Source organism: Manis pentadactyla, chromosome 10 (assembly GCF_030020395.1).
Source record: "Manis pentadactyla isolate mManPen7 chromosome 10, mManPen7.hap1, whole genome shotgun sequence".
NCBI lineage: Eukaryota > Metazoa > Chordata > Mammalia > Pholidota > Manidae > Manis > Manis pentadactyla.
Genome location: NC_080028.1, coordinates 6,146,801 through 6,168,695, shown reverse-complemented (window position 1 = coordinate 6,168,695; position 21,895 = coordinate 6,146,801). Strand labels below are relative to the sequence as shown.

At 40.9% G+C, this 21,895-nt stretch overlaps 1 protein-coding gene across 2 annotated transcripts in view; it reads right to left on the bottom strand.

Moving 5' to 3' along the window:
* Positions 1–21,895, bottom strand: part of ARFGAP3 (ADP ribosylation factor GTPase activating protein 3) — a 57,434-nt gene that overhangs the window by 17,687 nt on the left and 17,852 nt on the right. For both annotated transcript variants that reach the window (XM_036931517.2, XM_036931518.2), the window contains 7 exons: positions 19,811–19,898; positions 16,444–16,503; positions 15,068–15,114; positions 14,313–14,452; positions 10,149–10,277; positions 9,598–9,720; positions 4,762–4,893 (listed from right to left, as the gene is read on the bottom strand). In XM_036931517.2, coding sequence (XP_036787412.2) covers positions 4,762–4,893; positions 9,598–9,720; positions 10,149–10,277; positions 14,313–14,452; positions 15,068–15,114; positions 16,444–16,503; positions 19,811–19,898 — 719 coding nt within the window. The remainder of the gene's footprint in view (positions 1–4,761; positions 4,894–9,597; positions 9,721–10,148; positions 10,278–14,312; positions 14,453–15,067; positions 15,115–16,443; positions 16,504–19,810; positions 19,899–21,895) is intronic.

Sequence of the window (21,895 nt, the reverse complement as noted above, 5' to 3'; positions counted from 1 at the left end):
TAGTAAACATAATATTCATCATGTAAGTGTAGATTAGTGATACCAAAAAAAAAAAAAGGGCAGTTCCTGTGTGGTAATCTCCAATGAGTTCTACACAAGAGTATAAAGGGTATATAAAAGTGTAGGCAAAGGGTCTGTTTGTGTTTATACAGAGGATCAAAGCCTAATTGGGCTACCCTGAAAGTGAACTAAGATACGATATGAAAAAGAACTTCCAACATCAGCACTCTCTGGAAGACTCATGCCAGAAGATGATCATCAAAAAACCCCAACAAAGATCCACGCACTGCTACAGCTGTAGATGCGCTCATCCCACCAGTTCCTGGACTTGCCATGGGAATGAAGGAGATATCTAAGCTGGCCTGCGCATACAGTAAAACAACAAATTGGACTGGATCTATACTGTTGGAACTCAACCAAGAATTAGGAGAAGTGCAAATTGTAGCACTCCAAAATCTTACAACTACAGACTATTTACTGTTAAAAGCACATAAGGGATGTGAACATTCCCCAGGAATGCGTTGTTTTAATTTGTCTGATTTCTCTCAGACTGTTCAAGTTCAGTTGGACAATATCCACCATATCATAGATAAGTTTTCACAAATGCCTAAGGTGCCTAACTGGTTTTCTTGGTTTCACTGGGGATGGCTGGTAATTACAGGTATGCTTTGGTTATGTAACTATACTCCTATTATGTTAATGTGTGCGCGCAATTTAAGTAGTAGCTTAAAACCTATACATGCTGAAGTTACTCTACAAGAAGATATGTCAAAGAAATAATCAATCTTCCCATGTTTTCTTCCGCCTGCTACTTCTATAGCTTTTCTTCTTCCTTCCTAATTACAACCCTTAAATAGAATTCGTGCCTCATATCAAATTTATCGAGTATCATAATTCTTCCAAGTGGTAAAGATACCTCAAGACAAATGCTGGGCATAGAAGCTACAGGGCATAAATATGCAAAGAAATAAAAAGCTAACCATTTCAAACAATAAGGCTTCTCTCTCACTTACCAACTTTACATTTCCCTGTATGGCCCCGGAAGATGACTGGTTAGCCAGAGACGGGTAAGATTCCTCATGGGAGGAACAACCTAAGACAGGCACAGTCGCAGGGGGGTCATCAGGTGAGAAATTGGGGATCAACAGAGGTGAGGCTTAGAACCTCACCCCCGCTGTTTTGAGAGAAATCTTCTGCATACGTGGATGTTTTATTGCCCTTGTCTAGCTTGGATTAACACATAGTCTACAGGCACACACCTGATCATCTACATGTGCTCTCTTACAACACTAAACTATGTTTTCTACCTTTATCTTGTATCTACCTACCACTTCAGCATTTTATTAAAAATAATAATAATAAAGAGAGAAATGTGGTATCCACATATAAATCAAGTATAAAAATCAAATGAGTATTCATATTTGAACTGACTGTTTATAGTTCATAATGCATGAGCAAAACCGAAGGTTTCTGTGATGGCTGCCCTTGCACTGTTCACCATGTAAGAACTTGTTTGTTATGCCTCAGAAGATTGGAGACTGACGAAAATTAGGCTAGGTGTGGATTAATGATTGTGCATTGAGCATTGACTCCCCTATACAGAATTTTATTGTTGTTAACAACCATTTGATCAATAAATATGAGAGATGCTCTCACAAAAAAAAAAAAAGTACACACTTCCAATTGTAAAATAATAAGTAACTGGGATGTAATGAATATAGTCAAGATATTGTAACAGCTTGGTATGGTGATAGCTGGTACCTAGAATTGTCATGTATATAAATGTTGAATCACTATGTTGTACACCTGAAACTAATGTAATGTAATACTGTGTGTCAACTACCCTTCAATAAAAAATAATTATCTACAAAAAAAAAAAAAAAAAGTATAAAACTCACTGGTAAAGGTATATGTATAGTTAAATTGAGAACACTCTAACAGTGCAATGGTAGTGTGTAAGTCACTTAACTCTAGTATAAAGGTTAAAAGATGAAAGGTCTAAAAATAACTATAACTGCAATAATTTGTTAGTAGATAATATAAAAACATGTAAATTGTGACATTGAAAACAAAGTGTAGGGGGGTAGAATAAAAGGGTAGAATGTCTGTATGCAGTCTAAGTTGTTATCAGTCTAAAACAGATTGTTCTAACTATAATGTTTTACGTAAGCCTCATGCTAACCACAAAGCAAAACCTTACAGTAGATACACAAAAGAGAAAGAGAAAGAAATCAAAGCATACCACTATGGAAAATCATCATATCGCCAAAGACAGCAAGAGAGGGAGAGGGGAATAAGGGAACTACAAAACAGCCAGGAAACAATGAGGTGCAACAGTAAATCCTTTCCTATGTAATATATAGGGATTACATTCTCCAAATGAAAGACATAGAGTGGCTGAATGGATTAAAAAAGCAAGACATAACTATATGCTGCCTATAGGAGACTCATTTCAGCTTTAAGGACACACACAGGCTAAAAGTGAAGGGATTGAAAAAAATACTCCATGCAAATGGAAACCAAAAGAGACCAAGGATAGCCACACTTTTATCAGAAAAACAGACTTTAAGTCAAAAACTGTAACAGAGACAAAGGTCATTATATAATGACAAATGGGCCACTTCATCAAGAGGATGTAACAATTGTAAATATATATGCACCCAACATTGAAGCACCTAAGTACTTTAAGCAAATATTAACAGATCTGAAGGGAGAAATAGTACTGCAATGTTAACTGCAATAGAGGACTTCAATACCCTACTTTCAACAATGGATGGATCACCCAGCCAGAAAACCAGTAAGGAAAACTGGACATGAACTATGTTAGACCAAATGGACCAAAATATTCAGTACATTCTATCCAATAACAGCAGAACACATATTCTCAAGTCACACAGAACATTCTCCAGGATAAATCATACGTTAGGTCATAAAACAAATTTCAATCATATGTTTGGGTCTAACAAATGTAAGAAGATTGAAATCATATTAAGTATCTTTCCAACCACTTTCCATACCACTTCAATAGTATGGAAGTAGAAATCAGTAATGGGAAAACTGGAAAATTCACAAATATGTGGAAATTAAACAACACACTCCTGAACACCAATGGGTCATAGGAGAAATCACAAAGGAAATCAAAAACTATCTTGAAGCAAATGAAAATGGAGACACAATATACCACAATTGATGGGATACAGCAAAAGTAGTTCTAAGAGCGAAGTTTACAGTCAACAGGTATTTGAAACCATATTCAACATCACTAGTCATCAGGGAAATGCAAATCAAAACGACAAGGATCACACCTGTTAGGATGGCAATCATCAAAAAGAGGTAAGGGGAGGACTGGAGCAAAGGGAATTGCCATACACTGTTGGTAGGAATGTAAATTAGTACAGCCATTTTGGGAAAGAGCACGGAGTTCCCTCAAAAAATTAAAAATAGAACTACTGTATGATCCAGCAATTCCACTTCTGAGTATGTATCTCAAGGAAACAAAATCAGTACCTTGATGAGATACCTGCACTGTCATGTTCACTGCAGGATTCTTCCTAATAGCCAAGGTATGGAAACAGCCTGTGTCTGCTGATGGGTGAACGGATAAAGGAGATGTGGTATGCATACAATGGATTATTATTCCTAAAAAGAAGGAAATTTTGCCATTTCCAAGAACAAGAATGGGCCTGGAGGACACTATGCTAAGTGAAATAAGCCAGGCAGAGAAAGACAAACACTGCATGATATCACTTATATGTGGAATCTACAATTTTAAAAAATTAAACTCATAGAAATAGAATAGAATCGTGGTTCCCAGAGGTTGGGAAGTGGGGGAAATGGGCAGATGATGGTCAAACGGTACAAAGTTGCACTTATAAGATGAGTAAGTTCTGGGGATCTAAGTACAGCACTAACAATACTGTATTACAGATGTGAAATATGTTGAGAAAGTAGATTTTAAGTATTCTCAGTACAAAAACAAAAAGACAAAAAAAATCCAGCACAAAAAACAAAAACAGACAGACCAAAAAAAAAAAAAAATCAGCCCAAATAGGTTAAATTATGAGGTGAGGCAAATGCATTTTTCACTTACAATGCATACAAGTGCCATTTTACTTTTTAAAAAGCCAGCAGCAGTAATTTTGTAAAAGAAATTGAGGCCGCTTTAAGAGGCAGCAAATTCTAATTTTAAAAATGAATAACTATCCAAACCATAAAAAATCTGAAGGAATTTCCCTATTTAAAATAGGCCTGGTATTTCACTCTTCAGCTCCATAGATGAATTAGTAAATACTGAGTGCATTGTTTGTGATGCATGTAAAACACTGCTCTACATTACATAACAGGCAAAATGAGTGGGACGACTGCATATCCAGTTACCTAGAATAATCCCCTTGCACTCTCCACATTCCCTGGTTTGGACAATAAATGATACAGTCCTTTATACAAAATCACCAACAACTGGAGACAGTGCTTCAACAGGCGAATGGATAAACAAAGTTAGCAATAAAGAGGAATGAACACAACATGAGCGAGAGTCATATGTACTATGAGAAATCAAAGAAGCCAGCCTTAAAAGGCCACTTACCGTATGAACCCATTCATATGATATTCTAAGAAGGGCAAAGTTGTAGGATCAGGAAACAGAACAGGATACAAAGAATATTATTGAAATAGTAGGATAAAATCATTTGCCAGTCTTAGTGAATTTCCCCAGCGATGCATGCACTCGCTATTTACAGCCCATGGTTTTGCAGCTCATACCTGTCTGAATAGCCTGTGGTTTTCAGAATTGTGTCAGTATCTTTGATGGTTTCTTTTTTCCAAAAGGAATCTGCACTGTCATCCCAGCTAGAAAAAGAGCTGCTCCTTAACTCCATTGGCTCATCAAAATACCTGTATGAAAAAGAGTAGAACAGAGACTTTGGGGTACCTTACTGATGTCCACTCACATGGAGTACATGGCGACTACACTTTCCAGCCCCTTTGAAGTTGGGGGCAGCCCTGTGACTAGATCTGATCAATGACCAGGTGTAGACAAAAAGAGAGTCACTCCCAAGGCCTTCAGAGCTTGCCCAGTCCGCTCTTCCCTTGCCACATGGAAGACATTGTTTTCCACGTGCTGCAGCCTCGGGCAGGTGAAAAGTCCATCCAATTGGACAATCAGGTTACCTTGGCACGATCACCTGTGCCCTCCTATGACTTTAGTAAGAAACAAACCATCATGTGTTAAGCCCTTAAAACCTGGGGGGGACACCCGCCCCTGCTGTATAGCCCAGTGTATGCAGACAGCACACAGGATCTTGGCGTTTTGCCCACTACAGGTTCTACCCTTCATTTCTCTTGGGTCAGGCTCTGCCGCACCAGGGAGACACAAATAACGATGCTGGGCCTGGGGTACAGATGCCATCTGAGGAGCTCCTTCTTGGCCATCCCTCCCATGTTATTAGCCACAGTGAAAGCCACCAAACCCAACAGTAACTACCACTTAACGCAAATGATGCTAATCAGCCTCCTCCTGGAGTCATATTCCAGGACTGCTGGTCACTGGACCATTCTGCAGTCTCTCAGTCTGGGGCTTGAAATGAACCTGATCTGTAAGCATCTCAAAGGAGATGCTGGCCTTCTGGGGGGGTTCACCCCTTCCTTAGCTGAACATCACTGAGCAGGGCACTGCCCAGAGGGCAAAACTCAGTGGCAGATGCCAGTGCCGTGTGGTGAGAGAGACCCGTGACCAAGTGCCGCAGGGTTTGCCTACGCCAAGCCAGAGGTTGGCAGGCGAGGCGGACATGCTGGAGCCTTACTAAAAAGTGACCATGCCATATCAGAATTCATGACTGCACAGGATGGAAAACAGCCCAGACAGATACACACACTTGTAAAGGTGGGATTCCAGGCTTAGGGCTTAGGAAAGGAAGGATGATGGAAGAGAATGAAGAGGCTTTCAAACACATCCTCCAGGACAGGAACAGAAGCACCCAGGGAACGAGGTGAGCACCAAGCCCCGATGACGCGGGAGGTGTGCAAAGACAGAGAGCCCGGCTCCTTGGGGGGGCCCACGAGCAAGGATGGGTCTGAGAGGGCAGCAGGGACCTGTAAGAACAGGCCAGGGGCCCAGAGGAGCTGGGATTTGGGGGGAAAGACATTAAAAACAAATAGACCTTTTCCTGGTAGAGAAAAAAAACAAAAATGGGAGGGGGGATAAACATGCTGCTTTTGGCAGATGGGAGCGACTTCGCTGGGTTAGAGGGAGAGAGCAGAACTTCCTAGTGAGGCCTCTGCCTCCTCTGGCAAGGTCACTAGGGAAAAACTCGCTACATTGGCCCCCTGCTCCCTGGAGGGAAGGCACAGCATATCTGATTTCAGCTAGAAACCGGCAGGCTCTGCCTCTGGTGGCTGAGTCCTGAGCCCAGGGCTCTGCTTGGACGAGCAGAGACAGTCCATCCCTGTTCAGAGAAGAGACCGGGACAACGGAGACTTGAAGTCACATCAGAGAGATATTTGAAGGATGTGGGACAAATGCGGGCCTGAAAAGTTATCTTCAGATGTTTGAGGGACTATGTGCAAGGACCCAAGGGAAAGAACTAGGACAAATTCAATGAGGAATTTAAAACCTACTTAATAAGCACCTAGGAGGGGCCAGGCCTAGGCAAGGACACAGGGCCAGGAGACATGTCGGGCCTCGGCCCCCGTGGGGCTGGCTGCTTTGAACTCAGAAACCCAGGGAGATGAGTAAGTATGAGGCAGTGTTTCTCATGGGGCCGCCCCTGGACTGAACGGCTGCCTTGAGGAAGAGGACGGCGGGGGACGAAGGAGGGGGACTGCATGGTCCCCCGGGCGCTGGGGGTGGAGGGGTGGTGCAAGCATGGACTGGAGCTGGCTGCAACTTCCAGGACTTAGGATTTTTTGAATTTAGGATCAGCCTAAGGAAATATTCTTCATTTGTATAAGCCCCAGTGTTTATCCTGGAACACAGGGGCCCTGACGTTTCTTAAATGACTAGGCTATTCAACAACCTGGAGAGAGGACTCAGGAAGGATGGGGTGCCAGGAGCCCTCGCCTGTCCTCACACACACAGCGGGTGGCCCCACCTCTGAATCTCCTTGACTTTCTAACGTTTTGGTTTGTGATCTTGTTCTCTGTGCTCTTCCCTTTTATTGTTGGCCTCCCACTCTGTCTTCACCCAATCCTTAAAACACCTTGAAAAGAGGAACCTATGTCATATCTGATTCACAGCTATAGACAATTGCCTATTCCATCAGAGGCCACACTGTCTTTATAAGGCTGAGAAAACTGTTCTGTTTCATTATTTTGTACTCAATATACAATACATTGCTTATATTCTGCAAATAATGGAACTCCATAAAAACAAACCAGAGATACGGTTGATCTTATTTTTAATAGAAACAGTACTCTTTTATAATTCATAACACTCAAGTTCTAATGGGCTAATGAATAATTTGGAAGCAATGAGAGCTCTTCATTGAACTAATATACTTGCTTTCCGAGAGTCTGTGTTGACTTACCTCGGCTGCCAAAGTATCAATAGTACCCTTGTTCTATTAACAACGGCGGGACCACGGAGGGCCTGAAGAGGCATCTGTGCTGCTAGCAGACAGCCTCAGGCGGCAACACGCCACACTCCAAGGTCTGCTGGCACTACCATCTGCTTCTAGACTTCACCATGAATAACTGTTTCATAGCAAAGGTGGCCTTTAAGGCCCACTCTTTCGACTAAGCTTTTGGAGAAAGAGAAACCTACAGGACTCCTGAAGCTCTGCAGGCAGATAATGCCCCCACAGGGCCTGTCAGTGACCTGGAGCTGGCAATGCTCCTCAGCAGCTTCTTGGGGTCCCTTCCACAGCTAACCTCACCTGTAGCTGCTTCGCTTTCCACCTCTGCTACCATACAGCAATACTGATGTAATTTGAAATTTATTTTCTCTACTTTCCTCCGCTCTCATCTGCAGGAGTTGCTAATGAGCAGAGAAATAACCACGAAGGTGTGGAGAAGCCAAGGAGGAGACTGTGGAAGCTGCAAAGCTAGGGTTCCTCTGACCCAGACTCACTCCCTCGTTTAACCCACAAATCTGTAGTGATCTGATGTGCATGCAGCTTCCAAATCAAGTTAAACATTTAATTTTAGCCCATAGAAAATGTAGTTAAATGCTTTTAAAAGGCATGACTTGGGAGTTACCTCTAAGCAAACTGCCTGGTGTGTTACACAAGTTAATCATGATAAGCAAGTATAAAACCATTCCTGTCTCTGAAAGCACTGACAGGAAATACCACTGAACTACCTTTTTTTTTCCTCTGGTAAAATATGGACTTGAAATAATTTGAGGCTATTCTAGGAGAATTTTTTCAGAGTAGCGCTCTGTATACAATTCCTTACCTATGAACTTTGATAGAATATATAATTTAATGACTAGACTAGTTAATAGTTAATATATGTTTCTATCTGTCCCATATGTGAAATGCCTATCTGCTAAATATTTGAAGACACTTTGGGCCTTTTTCATTGCCAGGCAAGAGCAATGCCCTCGCAGAGATCAGTGGCGGGGCCCCTCATGAGCACCACCATGACAGGCAGGCACACGTTCCACCCTCCTGAACTCCAGGCTTCACGGTGGCCCTCACTGTGGTTGACTTAAGTTTCCAACAATAGTCATTGAACATTTAGACTGAGCCATGTGTCTCTTAAACTGAATTTCTGTATAATAACAGTCGCTAAATGTAGCGTTAACAGTCGACCAAATGCCCTGTTGGCGCTCCCTCATTCAGCCCCACACACCTGGAGGGTGACGTTGCCGGGCTCCCAGCTCACAGAGGGCGCCACAGCCCAGAGGCTTACACACCGACAGGGGGTGCAGTCCTCAGCGGCCCAGCCAGGGTGCCTCCCTGCTGTGCTCCCCGTCCAGCTACAGCCCGGGCTTCTTTCCCTGCTGCCTTCTTGGCAGGACTCTGCCTGTGCTGGCCAGGCTCTTGGAGGAGCCTCACAGAGTGAGTCCATTCAAGTTTAAACTTGTTCTCTCTGCCCCCGAGGCCACTCTGAACCTGCAGCAGGGCCCTCTCCAAGGTCAGCCTCACATGGGAGTCAGGCCACTTGTCCCAGTCCGATGGCCAGAGCTGAAGGACAGGGACCTCCTTCATTCTGGGAGCCTTGCGGAGTGCAGCAGTGTTTTTCATTAATAAATAAGCACACGCAAATAGCATTTATTTAACATTCAATCCTGCTAACTGGAGACTCCGGAAGGCCAGCTATGAAATATTCCAACTGTTGGAATAAGATGAAGCAACTTAATATACACCTTCAAGAGTCTGCATATTTCTCCAATTTCACATTTTAGATAAACACAACTTTCCTACCTCTAATAAACTTAGTTGCTGACTTTATGGATCTAACATACTAACATCAGCAAACGTTGTCCACTTATGTTTCTCCAATGCTCTTCTAAAGACACCCTTGACTCCAGCCAAAGCTTTTAAAAACAATGAAGTAAACTGTTTTGTATTTGCTCCAGAGGCAAATAAACTAGTAAGTCCATACCAATCACTGCTTTTCAAAACAACACTTAAAGGGTGATTCTTAACAGATTACCTTGAGCTGGAGGTAAAGTATGAATCATCACTGTCATCACTATACTTTTTTCTTGGTTTGGCTGTGATTGGCGTTTCCTGTTCAATGGTCTGCATGTCTGAAGTCACTGAATGTGAAATACCACTTGAGAAAATAGAGAATAAAATGGAAAAAATTACATCGGCTAGTTCTTGAAGACACTCATGTTCACCAAAGAATGTTCAACAAAAATAAATTTATTGGTGGGGCTAAAAACATGAACAATAAAAGCTATATGCATAGATAGATGGATAGATATAAGCTCTGAAAAATACTGGACCTTCGTGAGGACTGTAATCATCACACAAAATGCAGTCACGTGTGCCAGTTGTGTCTGTGGCATTCATTTAAGGACCAGTCAGACCTAATTCCTTGTTCCTAATGCCTCATGCTACATTGAATAGTAAAGAACAACTGAAGAAAGGAAGGAATAATAAGAAAATACTTCTAAAGTTGACATTAACAAGGAAATCCATTCATAATGAGCAAACTGGTTTAAATTCGGAAATCCAAGAAAGGGCAGTCTCACATACCTTCTCTGGTTTCCAAATCCCATGCCAAGTCTCTCTGATTCTATCTTTTTTTGGCCACTCATGTTCATCTTTTCATCTTTCTTCATCTGAATTTCAAGATCCTTATAAGCTAATCGTAATGATGAAACACTGCCAGGAAAAACAAATGCTCCGTAATTTAGCTTTAATTCTGTGTTCTTAAGTTTAAAAACTAAGAAAAATTAAACACATCTCTTCTACTTTTAACTTCGTGATTCTTTCCATAAGTAATAATTATGATGGCAAGTTGGCTTTTTTTTCCCCTAAATGTCTTTTTGAGTACATGCTAAAGGGAATCTGAGTGAGTTTACAGCCACATTTTGGTCGCTGCTGAACCTACATTACTGTTCTGGTTTATATTACCTGGTATCATGCCATCCTAGTTTACACTACCTATTATGTAGTAACAGAAGGTATACTGAAATTATTTCTAGTAAATAGCTGAATTCCTTACTTGGACGAATCTTTTATTACACTCCTACAATACATATCAAAAGTATGAGGTTAGTCTCATTGTTTTGCCTTAAGACAAATATATATATAAATTTGACTTCACAACAAATAGATAAATGAAGAAGGGGTTACTTAATAGCAAAAGGATTCTTTAGTTTACAAGAACATTTTCTGTAGGCTCTTTATGGAAGCAGGCTTCTGAGCACACGTGAAGTGGCATGGTCATTCCCCAGCCAATAGTCTCGTCTGTTCTACCAGCCAGACACTGACCATCTACTTACCAAAAGCCTGTTACGGATAATGCACCAAAGGGGTAAAAAGATGTATAAAACCATGTCTCATACTCTTAGATTTCCAAAAATGCTATAAATAATTTTTCATAAAGAAACTTACACCTGGTAGCGATATCAAGAGTATTTTATCATATTAGTAAGATAGCAACAAAATTTCAGGGCCCTGAAAAGTGATATACCTACCTCATCAGGATTTCTAAGTTAGCAGCTATTTTATACAATTATGTAAAATATCACAAATTTCTCATAAGAAGGTACTGAATAAATTCCATAACAATATTAACACATTTCTGTATAGTAACAGGGAATGACAATAGAATTTCTTACTAGAAAAAAATAGTCTTGATTTTGCTGTTTAATGAGTGTGCTGTTTAATTTAAGCCTTAATAGCCAGGCAGGATTTCTTTGTTTTGTTTTAATCTTATTTTGTTTTCCTTACTAATATTTTTATAGGACAGGTTATGGTAATATACCCACTTCATTACTTAGAAAATTAATACTTCAAGTACAATTTTTGGAGGAAAACAATCGGTCTGTTTAAAATCACAAACAGATTTAACTGTAGCAACATTCTTCTGGAGATGAATGGATGGGAATGAAAGAGTTCTAGTAGACTTGAGATGGGAAGATGTTCCTTCTTGGGACATCTGATGCAGGATTGGGTCTGCTGCTCATCCAAAGCATGCGTGTGAGCGCCCAGGCTTCCTGTAACACGGCTCTGGAAGCACTAATGGAAATAAGGAGCTGGACTCCATGGTTCTCAGGACCGCAAAGCCTTTCCCAGCCCTGGCCAGGGGAGGGCTTGCAAAGCGCCCGGATCAAGCAAGGGTAGCTGCTCTGCCTCTTCCTACTCTTCCTGTGGGCTGTGTGCGCAGACGCCTCTGAGGATGGGCTGAGAAGCTGCCAGAAGGCAAGGACCAGGCTACTACATGGTTAGTTAGTTTCACAGTCTGACAATACAAGAAACAGCACTGTTCCTGATAGTGTACTGAACTGAGTAACTTCTTTTACAGCCATTAAAAAAAGTAATCACTTTGTTACATCCTCAGGATAAAGCATGCCCTCCCCCACCCGTGGCCCAGCACTGGGCTGGTGAAGCAGCGGTGGGGGGTCTGAGGCAGGACAGTGGTTGAGGCACAGCAGTGCAGCTGTTCTAAACAAGGCCAAGAAAGTTGTCAAACTGGGCTCCCAAACAAAATTCAGAAAGTACCCCCTGATCAGCATCTCTGCTTTTATGCTGCTGATGTATTGAACAGTCCTAATGAAAGCTACACGTCAAGACTGGTGTTGCTTCTGAAAATACACTAATCTTCCCTCCACCTGCTCTGCAGGAAGGAAGCTGGCAAGTTCTTTGTCCTTTGTTTTGCTCAGGCACTGGACTGTACACTCTATGGGAACCCGCCATGCAGGAGCACAGACCCCACTCCCCAAACCCTGCAGAAGCCATCTAAACACTTGGATTTAACCGTCCCCTCTTGCAAGCTCAAAAAGCTAGCTTAGTCTGAGAAATCAAAGGGAAGTCTGCCACAACTCAAAGTCAATTTTATGAAAAGCATTTCAAACCATACTTAACCTAAACACAGTTCAGTGCTGCCCCCTATGTTCTGCGAGGTAAATGGCAATGAGAAATAAGAATTTCAAATTATCTGGGCTTGCTCACCAAGTCCCCTTAGCAAGCCCTTAGGGTGAATAGTAAGACAGCACTGGCGGAGCGCTCCCCACGCGCCAGGCACTTCAGCACGCTAAGTTAATCCTCTCGAAACAACTCATCAAATCAGTACTGTTACCTTCTTCATTACGCATTCTGTGGTAACTCAAAACTGATCAAATACACATGAAAGCAAGCTAAAACGCCACACAAATAAACACACACAAAACCCCAGAAATCCAAGTTGCCTCCCTTTCTATGGTGCAGCCACTCCCTTCTTGTCTCATCTTTTAAACCCAGCCACATGCACTTCCAGATGGACAGATTTCTCTTTCGTTTTCAACACAAATGAAAACCTCTCAAGAGCCTTAAGTGTTCAACTAAATCCAGTCTCTAGATTGGCCTCCTGGTCCCAGTTTCTTCCCCTCCTTCCTCTCCTGGACGTCACTACCGAGCTCACTTTCTGAGACACGCCCCTTCATCACGGGCCTCCTCTGGATAAAATGTTAACCACCAGCCTGCCTTCAAGGTGGACCGGGCCACGTTAGCACCCAGTTCTCCAATCCAGGGGGTCCCCCTGTACAAAGGTCTTAATTCTCCCAAACTCTTTTTTCTCCCTCTCTTCTGTGCCAAGGCTGACTGAGGCCCTTTCAAGATCCAGACTCAAACCTCTGGAGAGATCACCACAGCCTTCCACCATATGTTTAGAACTCAGACCCCAAGTCTAATGGGGGTTCATATTATAAATACCTTTTTCGTTATTGAGATATAATCCACACATCATAAAATTCACCCTTTTAAAGTGTACAATTCAGTGGTATTTAGTATATACACCTATTAAATACCATCACGACTATCTAATTCCAGAACACAGTCATCACCCCAAAAAGAAAACCCACCCCCATTAGCAGCCATCCCCCATTCTCCCCTGCCCCTTCCCCCAGCCCCTAGCAACCACTAGTCTGCTCTCTGGCTCTATGGATTTGCTTATTTTGGACATTTCAATATATGGAATCATACAATAAGTGGTCTTTGTGACTGGCTTTCTTTCTTTGCATAAACTTTCCAAGATGTATCTACGTTGTAGCATGAAGCACTAATTCTTCCCTTTTTATGGCTGAATACTATTCCATTGTGTGGAGAGACCACATTTTGTTTATCCATTCGTCAGCTGATGGACATCTGGGTCATTTCTACTTTCTGGCTGTAGGGCTTAACGCTGCTATGACACTCTCATCAAGTTATTGTGTGGATGTGTGGATGCAAGTTTTAATTTCTCTGTGGAGTGGAATTGCTTGGTCCTATGATCACTTTATGTTTAACTTTTATGTCGCCACTGGCAATGCATGTGGGTTCCAGTTTCTCTACGTTTTTGCCAACACTGGTCATCATGGGCCCTAGTGAGTACAACGGTCTCTCCCTGGGTTTGACGTGCCTTTCCCTAATGGCTAATGGTGTTGAGCACATTTCATGGGTAAACACCTCCTGACACAGCTCTGCCTTCCCTTCTCGCCGCCTTCCCAACTGTGCCCTCACCTCAGAGCTTCAACCTGAAATCAAAGCTGCTCCCCCTCGCCACTTCTCTCTCCCATCCTGTCTGCGTGTCAACTGGTATTAGTTTTCATAAAACCAAATTTGCATTGCCTTTCCCACACACATATATAAAAACAAATGGCATCTGGAAAACCCATCTCAGAGTTGTTTAACTTTTACTCCCTGAAAACTGAATTGTCACAATTAAGGTGAACTTACATTGATTCTTCCTGAGGGGCTGTGCGGGCCAGGTCTTCCTTTTCCTTCAGTTTATCGACAGCCTGGGCTTGCTTTTCAATTTCATTAAAGCATGTATTTGCCAGTTTCTGGGCTCCCAAACTTCCTTTTTTGGCCCCAAGCTAGAAGAGATGTAAAATTATATCCTACCCCAACTGAAGGCTTCTGCACAGCAGCTGGCAGTTACTGAGGCTGGTTACCTGCCAGGCATGGTGACACACTTGGCATTTGTTCTCTACTTGGTCCCCACCACTCTACGAGGTTGGCATTATGATTATCCCCAGTTTACATACAAGGAACTGTAGCTCATGCAAGTTAAATGACTTGCCCAGGATCACAACGACTAAGTGACGAAGTCAGGATGGGAACCCTGGTGCCTGCCTCCAGGTCAGGGGCTCGAATGGATTCACGGTATCCGAAAGCTGCTCAGGTGGCGACCCTCCAAGCCTCACGAGAGGCCAGTGCTTATGGACGTGCAAACATGATGGAAACTCCCAGGGAGCCTCTGTTGATGTTTTTTAGCATTTTGTCACTGACAGAAGAAATGTTAAACACTCCTTCTAGAAAATCTCTCTAAATATATCATTTACCTCATTGAACAAAATATAGACCCTTTATCAAAACCAAATATATATGATATGCCTCCAAATAAAACAGCAGAATGACAAAGGTGGCTTTCTTGAGGGCACGAGCTATTTTACGGCTGACCTACCAGATATCTGATATACAATACTCACTCCTCTTTTAGCTTGACTTGGTTTCTTTTTTATGATAGATGAAATCTCTGTCAAAAAATAAAATGTAGAAGGTCAGACCAAGAGAATACATTAATTTTTCCATTTGTAGTGTATCTTTAAAAAAATTCTAACACACTGTATATGAGTATTTTGGAGACTATGATATTTTCCATGGTACTTTGTCATCCAGAAGACTCAAGTATCCGAGTAATTTAAGATTAACGAGCTTCATCAAAATGGAGCTTCTCAGTGTTTCCACATGGTATCCGAACTCAGAGAAAACATTTTTTGGTCACCACACTGAAGAGAAATAAAAAGCCTGACCGTACCCATTCATTGCTTTCTTCAGCAGTATTTTTTGCATATATTAGAACAAATGTTCCTATTAAGCTCTACTCTTCAAAAACTTTCAAAGTTATCTTAAATGTAAAGCTACTCAGGCATTATGCACACAGTGAGAGCTGTTGGTGATTTGCTTTCCCACCTTGGCTTATATATAGATTTTTTATCATATTAGTCAATAGAAATAGAAAACATTCTATTATTTTAGTAGCAGTACACTCTCAATTGCACAAAAATATACGATGCTTTTAGATAAAGTTTCTTGAAATTCATTTTCGGGGTAAACTTTAATCATAGATTACATATTGTTTTTAGAATCGTGTTTAAGAGACCAAGTAAGAATAGAATCTTAAATTTTTTCTTACAAAGATGAGCATGTGCTTTAATAGAAAAGAGAGCATAACACCACAAACAACAGAAGATTTCGCCCTGATGGGAGAATAATGTCATTACATTTCAAGTGTGAAATGATAGCCACAGAAATTTTTCTTTCCACCACTTTCTTTTAGATTTGTTTTGTGGTAGTTGTATAATCTGCTCCCAACCCCCTGAAATCTATTAATACATGATGAAAATGTCTGGGACATTCCTAATGCTTTATTTTTCACCAAATCACTTGTTTTCTAATTAACATAGTGTAATATGCACTAAATTTCAGATTATACTTCCCCTATAATGAAAAATTAAAGGTGAGGTTCATCTATTATAAAATCAGTAAGGGAAGAAAATGCTGAGAGTTCCTGAGTAAACAGGAGTGATGTGGCTGCTCTGACCTCTGCTGGGGACACAAACAGCCCAACACTAACCAGCCAATCGCAAGCACCCAGAGCCACCTTGGCCAGGTATGCAGGTGCCACATGTCACAGCCATCGAGCTAGCTAAAGCAGGTTAGCATTTTTTGCTTAATAAAATCTCACTAATAGATTAATAGTCATGGTGTCATATTCTTCTATATATTCTAGGAGAATGTAGACAGGATTCATTTTCTTCTTAATGAATCTCTCTCAATCAGAATGTAGTCTTATGCATGTTACCTAAAGCAGCCTTTGTTGGTACGTTAAGACCTTCCACACTTGGTCCTGGTTCTGGTCCATCTGAAAGTTAAAAATACTGATATTAATACAGGAAATATACTCATCAAACATGTTTTTGAACGTGTAGTACACTTAATTTGCTCAGTACTATGTAGCAAATTTTGTCCATGGTCATCTTTCTTTTTAAGCTCCATATTCTATGTTTTCATTATAAGAATTTTAATTTAAAAGTCCATTAAATAGAAGTGTATTTTTTATCCAGTTGCTTTATAGAATAAAAATGTTAGTGGTCCCCCTAACAAATATCATTTGGATTCTGCCGTATGATCTGGTGTTTTAAAGTAAATTGTTCTGAGCTACCTAGCACATATGTTGACCATATATCCAATGTATGTTAACATTTGTGTAAGTTCTAATACCAATTATATCAATGATAGAAACCTAAATTTTCAGTTGCCAGAAACTGTTTTCTAGTTTACCTAAAAAATGATCCTGGTTATGAACACTATTATGTCTCTATTAAAAAAATATTTTATTGATTTACTCTTACTTATTACTTAAAAAATGGATAAACAAATAGAGTATATCCATGTAGCAGAATACTATTTGATCTTAAAAAGGTCTGGAATACTGACACATGCTACATACAATATGGATGAATCTTGAGAAAATACTAAGCACAAGAGGCTGGCCATAAAAAGTCCACATTCTATACGATTCTGTATATATGAGATGTCCAGAATGGCCACATCCTTAGAGACAGAAAGCAGACTGGTGGTTGCCAGGGGCTGGGGGAGAATGGGGAGTGGCTAATGTGGATGGGGTTTATGTTTGCGCTGCTGAAAATGTTCTGGAATTAGTGATGGCGTTTAGTGTATTAGGTGAACTGTACACTTTAAAAGGTTGAATTTCATGGTGTGTGAATTATATGCCAAAAAAGCTGTTATAAGAAATGGCAGGCCGACCAGTTTAGAGGAAACTCAACTGTTTAACATTCATAAATATTTAAAAGGTTGACTCTAATTAAGGCACTTAAGTAGGCGAGGCAGAGTGAGTCAGAACAATGCTATTTTGCAGAAACAGACCCAAGTGCACATCTGTTGATAACATGCCACGGGCCAGGACCTGCTCCGGGATTTGAAGCACTGGAGAATGAGAACATGTAAGTGGAGTATGTCGGGCCCCACACTCTATCTGTCACAATTCTTTTGTTCTTTCCTTGTCCGTATATAATCCTTCAAGTCTACTCAGTACTGCACCTTGTCACCCAATGCTGGTGACAGCATTGAGCAAATGTCTCTCTGACCAACAGTCTCTCTGACCAACAACTGCCTAAGAAAAACTCTGGGCAGGCAAGAAAAAAAACTGAGAAGTGCCTCAGCAAATACAGGAGGAATTCTAGACAGTAACACCTTTTAGGAGAAACTCTTTTTCAGCTGACAATGTAGATTTTAAAATATTTACAAGAATAAAATCTTGTCTTGTCCTGTATTTTGTCACCTTAGTTTCCTGTTAGTAAAGCAAACGGATTCATCTACCCTCAGGGGTAAGTAATGTGGACCTCCCGTGGCCTGTAACCTCAGAAGGCCTTTCATGCTAATGAGCTATAGTAGTAACAATATTCAAATCATCTGTACAAAAGAAGGCACAAAACCCACCCTTTCTCTGTGTTAGTCAGGAGAGTGTTGGAATTATTTTTTCTCTTCTCTCCTATGGATAATGACAAACTGATCAACAACACAGGTACATTCCTTGTCTTAAAAAAAGAATCAATCTCTGGAGGAGCTCATAGCCCAGTGGAAGGGACACACAATGGACAAGCTAACAGACACAGTAATTCCCAGCCTGAGGTATACTGGGCTGTGAGGAAGACAAATACATGAATGCGGGTGCGACCGGAGTGCACAGTGGCTGGCCATGGCCTCTCTGAGCAGAGGACTCCCGGTGGAGGCTCCAGGGTGGAGGCAGAGTCCCGTTCCAAACAAAACAGAAAGCAAACCCAGGGAAGAGCCCAAGGGCAGGGTGGCTGCAGGTGGTGAAAGTCTGAGAAATCAAAAGGTTAAACGCCACCTAAAGATGTGTGAATGTCTTCTCTGCAGACATTTAGGGTCACACAAACAAAAAATTAAATGTGAACAAAAAAATCGCAGGTTGCAAATCATACATAAACCAGGCATGTCAGTGTTCTTTGCATATTAAGGAAACAAGCTTTTATCGATCTATGAATTGCAAATGTTTATCATTTGTCTTTAAAGTACTTCTTCAGAACAAAAATGTTACATTTCTTTTCTTTTCATGAGGCTTGAATACCCATAGAGGGGCTTCCTCACCCCTGGTGATAGTGGAGCCTCCACAAAGAGCCTTCAACTTTTCATGGTTTACATTTAAATCTGAGACACCTGAATTCAACTGGGTTTAAGTTCCCCAGGAATGTAAGACGTTCCTGTCCTGATTTGCTCCTAGGTCTGTTCCTAAACCAGTGACATGAAAAACTGGCACTCTGAGACCTGTTCTTTGATGGAATACCAGACACTCCTGGCCTTAAACCTGTAATTCCGTACAAATGAAGGGACTTCTATTCTTTACAGCACAGAACAGAGGGATTCTTCTTGGTAAGTACCATTCACTCTCCAAACTCCCACAAAATCCTTGCCACAAGGTTTCTGTCCTATCACCCCATCCTGAGGCTGAAGCCTAGCTCTTCCTGTGACACAAAGTTCCTTAAAGTAGTTCCAGGCTCAACTTGTACAAGCCAGTGCTCCCTGTGGTACACACCCCTCGATCCACTGTACAGCCATCAAACATTATGTTTTTGTTGTTATTTTTATACTAACAGTCTGGCTAACGAGGTGTTCGTTTTTAGAACACAAAAAGGTGATATCTTGATCCACATTATTCCTTTTTAAATACGTGACTTTTTATATAGAATTGATGTAAGTGTATTTACAATAAATATAATCCTACAATAAATTCACCAAATGTGACTCATTAGATATCAATTATTTATAGAAGTTTTTCAAATTTAAATAGTTTTTCTGATTATAAAGATAACATATATTCATTATAAAAGTTTAGTCACTTCAAAACTATCAAGTATCAAGTTGCAAGTAAAGCTCCCCAGTAATTTCATTCTCCAGTTAAGTTTGGTGCGTACCTTCTAGAATGTTTTTTGTGCGTGTATGTTTTTGCCTCTGTTTTTTACAAAAATGAGATCATAGTCCATGTTCTATAATCTTTTCCCCTACTTTATAATCTACCATGGGTATCTTTCCCTATTAAATACAAGGAGGACATTATTTTCTAACAGTTTGACAGCGTGCCACTGAACCACAGGATCACGTTGTATGACAGTTCTAAAGACGACTACCTTCAGCATTTGATAGAGAGGCTTCCATGTTCGCTGCTGTTAAAGAAGATGGGTCTGGTTGTGGCAATGCCCACCCTGTGCCACTCACCTAAAGCAAGGGGAGAAAAATCATTAGCAGGCAAAGCAGAAAATCATAAAAAACAAACTAAAGCAGGGGAAAGCCTAATTTATAATTTAAATAGTCACCTTCTGACTACCTGGATTAGTGGGAAGGAAGGATATTAAAACATGTTTATTCTTACAACTCCATTTCAATGATCAAATTCCTTATTTTTCCTCCTTTTTTAAAATAACATTTTTATTACGCAGTAATTTCAGATTCATACAAAAGTTGTAGGGACACTAGTTTCCATGTACTCTTTGCCCAGCTTCCTCTAAAGTTAAAATGCTCACAGCACATCTGTCAGATGAAGTTATCATGGGTGCATTATTAGCTAAACTCCAGACTTTATTCGGATTGCACCAATTTCTCCACTGACGTCTCTTTTCTGTCCCAGACCCCACACTGCATTGGCCTGCCTCCTTCATCGCCCCTGGTTTGTAACTTGTTCAATCTTTCCTTGTTGTCCATGACCTTGAAACTTGCAGAGGGTACAGATCAGGTATTTTACAGTTTCTCAGTGTGGGCTTGTCTGATTCTTTGTCACTGTTAGACCAGGTTTGGGAGAAGACTACCACAGGGATGAGGTGCCCTTCTCACCGCCTCTTGCCAACATGCCTGACGGTGACGCCGACCTCGATCCCCTGGCTAAGGTGGTGTCTGCAGGCTTTTCCTGTGAAGTTACCCTTTTCCCTTCTCCACCCTCCAGTCATGGGAAGCGAGTCACCACGTCCAGCTCACAGTCAAGATGGGGGGTTGAACTCCCTCCTGAAATGGGGAGTAGCGATATATGTGATTTGGAATTCTGCTCTAAGGAATATTGCCCCTTCTCCCCATTAATCTATTCAGTCATCTACTGATATCAGTGTGACTCATGTATATTTATTTTATTCTTTGGATTATATCCAATACTGTCATTATTTATTTGGTTGTTCTAATTGCTCCAGCTCTGACCTTGGGATGCTCTTTCGGGTAGGTTCTTGAGTCCTTTAGACAATCCCTCACCCATTTCCCACCATTTCCCTACTTTTCAGCACTACAAGCCTCCAGACACATCTGCTCCAGCAGCCCTCCCTAAAATCTGCCATTTCTAAAGGCTGAAATGGTGCCTTTACTGGAGAATAATACTTAGAAACCAAGACCTGGGTGCTGTATATATACAGTTGACCCTTGAACCACACAGGGGTTAGAAGTGCTGACTCCCTGTACAATCAAAAATCCATGCTTAACATTTGACTCCCCAAAATTTAACTACCAATAGCCTCACCAATAACATAAACAGTTAACACACATTTTGTATGTTATATGTATTATATACTGCATTCTTACAATAAAGCAAGCTAGAGAAAAAATATTAAGAAAATCATAAGGAATAGAAAATACATTTACAGTGCTGTATTATATTTATTGAAAAAAATCTTTGATAAGTGGACCTATGCAGTTCAAACCCATGCTCTTCTGGGGTCAAATACATACATATGTGTGCAGACACATATATATATATATGTGTGTGTGTGTAATACACACACATATTAAGAGAGACATACACATTAAAATAAAATAAACTCATTCTAATATCTCCAACTCTAATCCACACCAAACTGCTCATGTCTCTCCCCTTTGCAGCCCATCATTTCAATTCCTAATGTTTCTTGTTTACTAATCCTGGATGTTCCAGATCAAGGTCTCCATTAAACAACAGCAACAGATCACAATCAAACCTTGTATCTTTTGTTTTATGTTCCCCTTCTTTGAAAACTATTTCTAGTAACTATTAACTACATCAACGATAACACAAATGTGCAAATTCGAATAGAAAAAAAAAAAATCAAGGTTTAGAAATTTATACTTTACTTAATTTTTACATGAAAATTAGTCCAAGAATGGACTGAGTAGCAGTTAAGCAAACAGTGACCTACCCAGTGGGACTGGGAGGATGCAACGCAGCACCCAGAACGTGGGGGCCTCTAAGCCAGGAGTCGGCA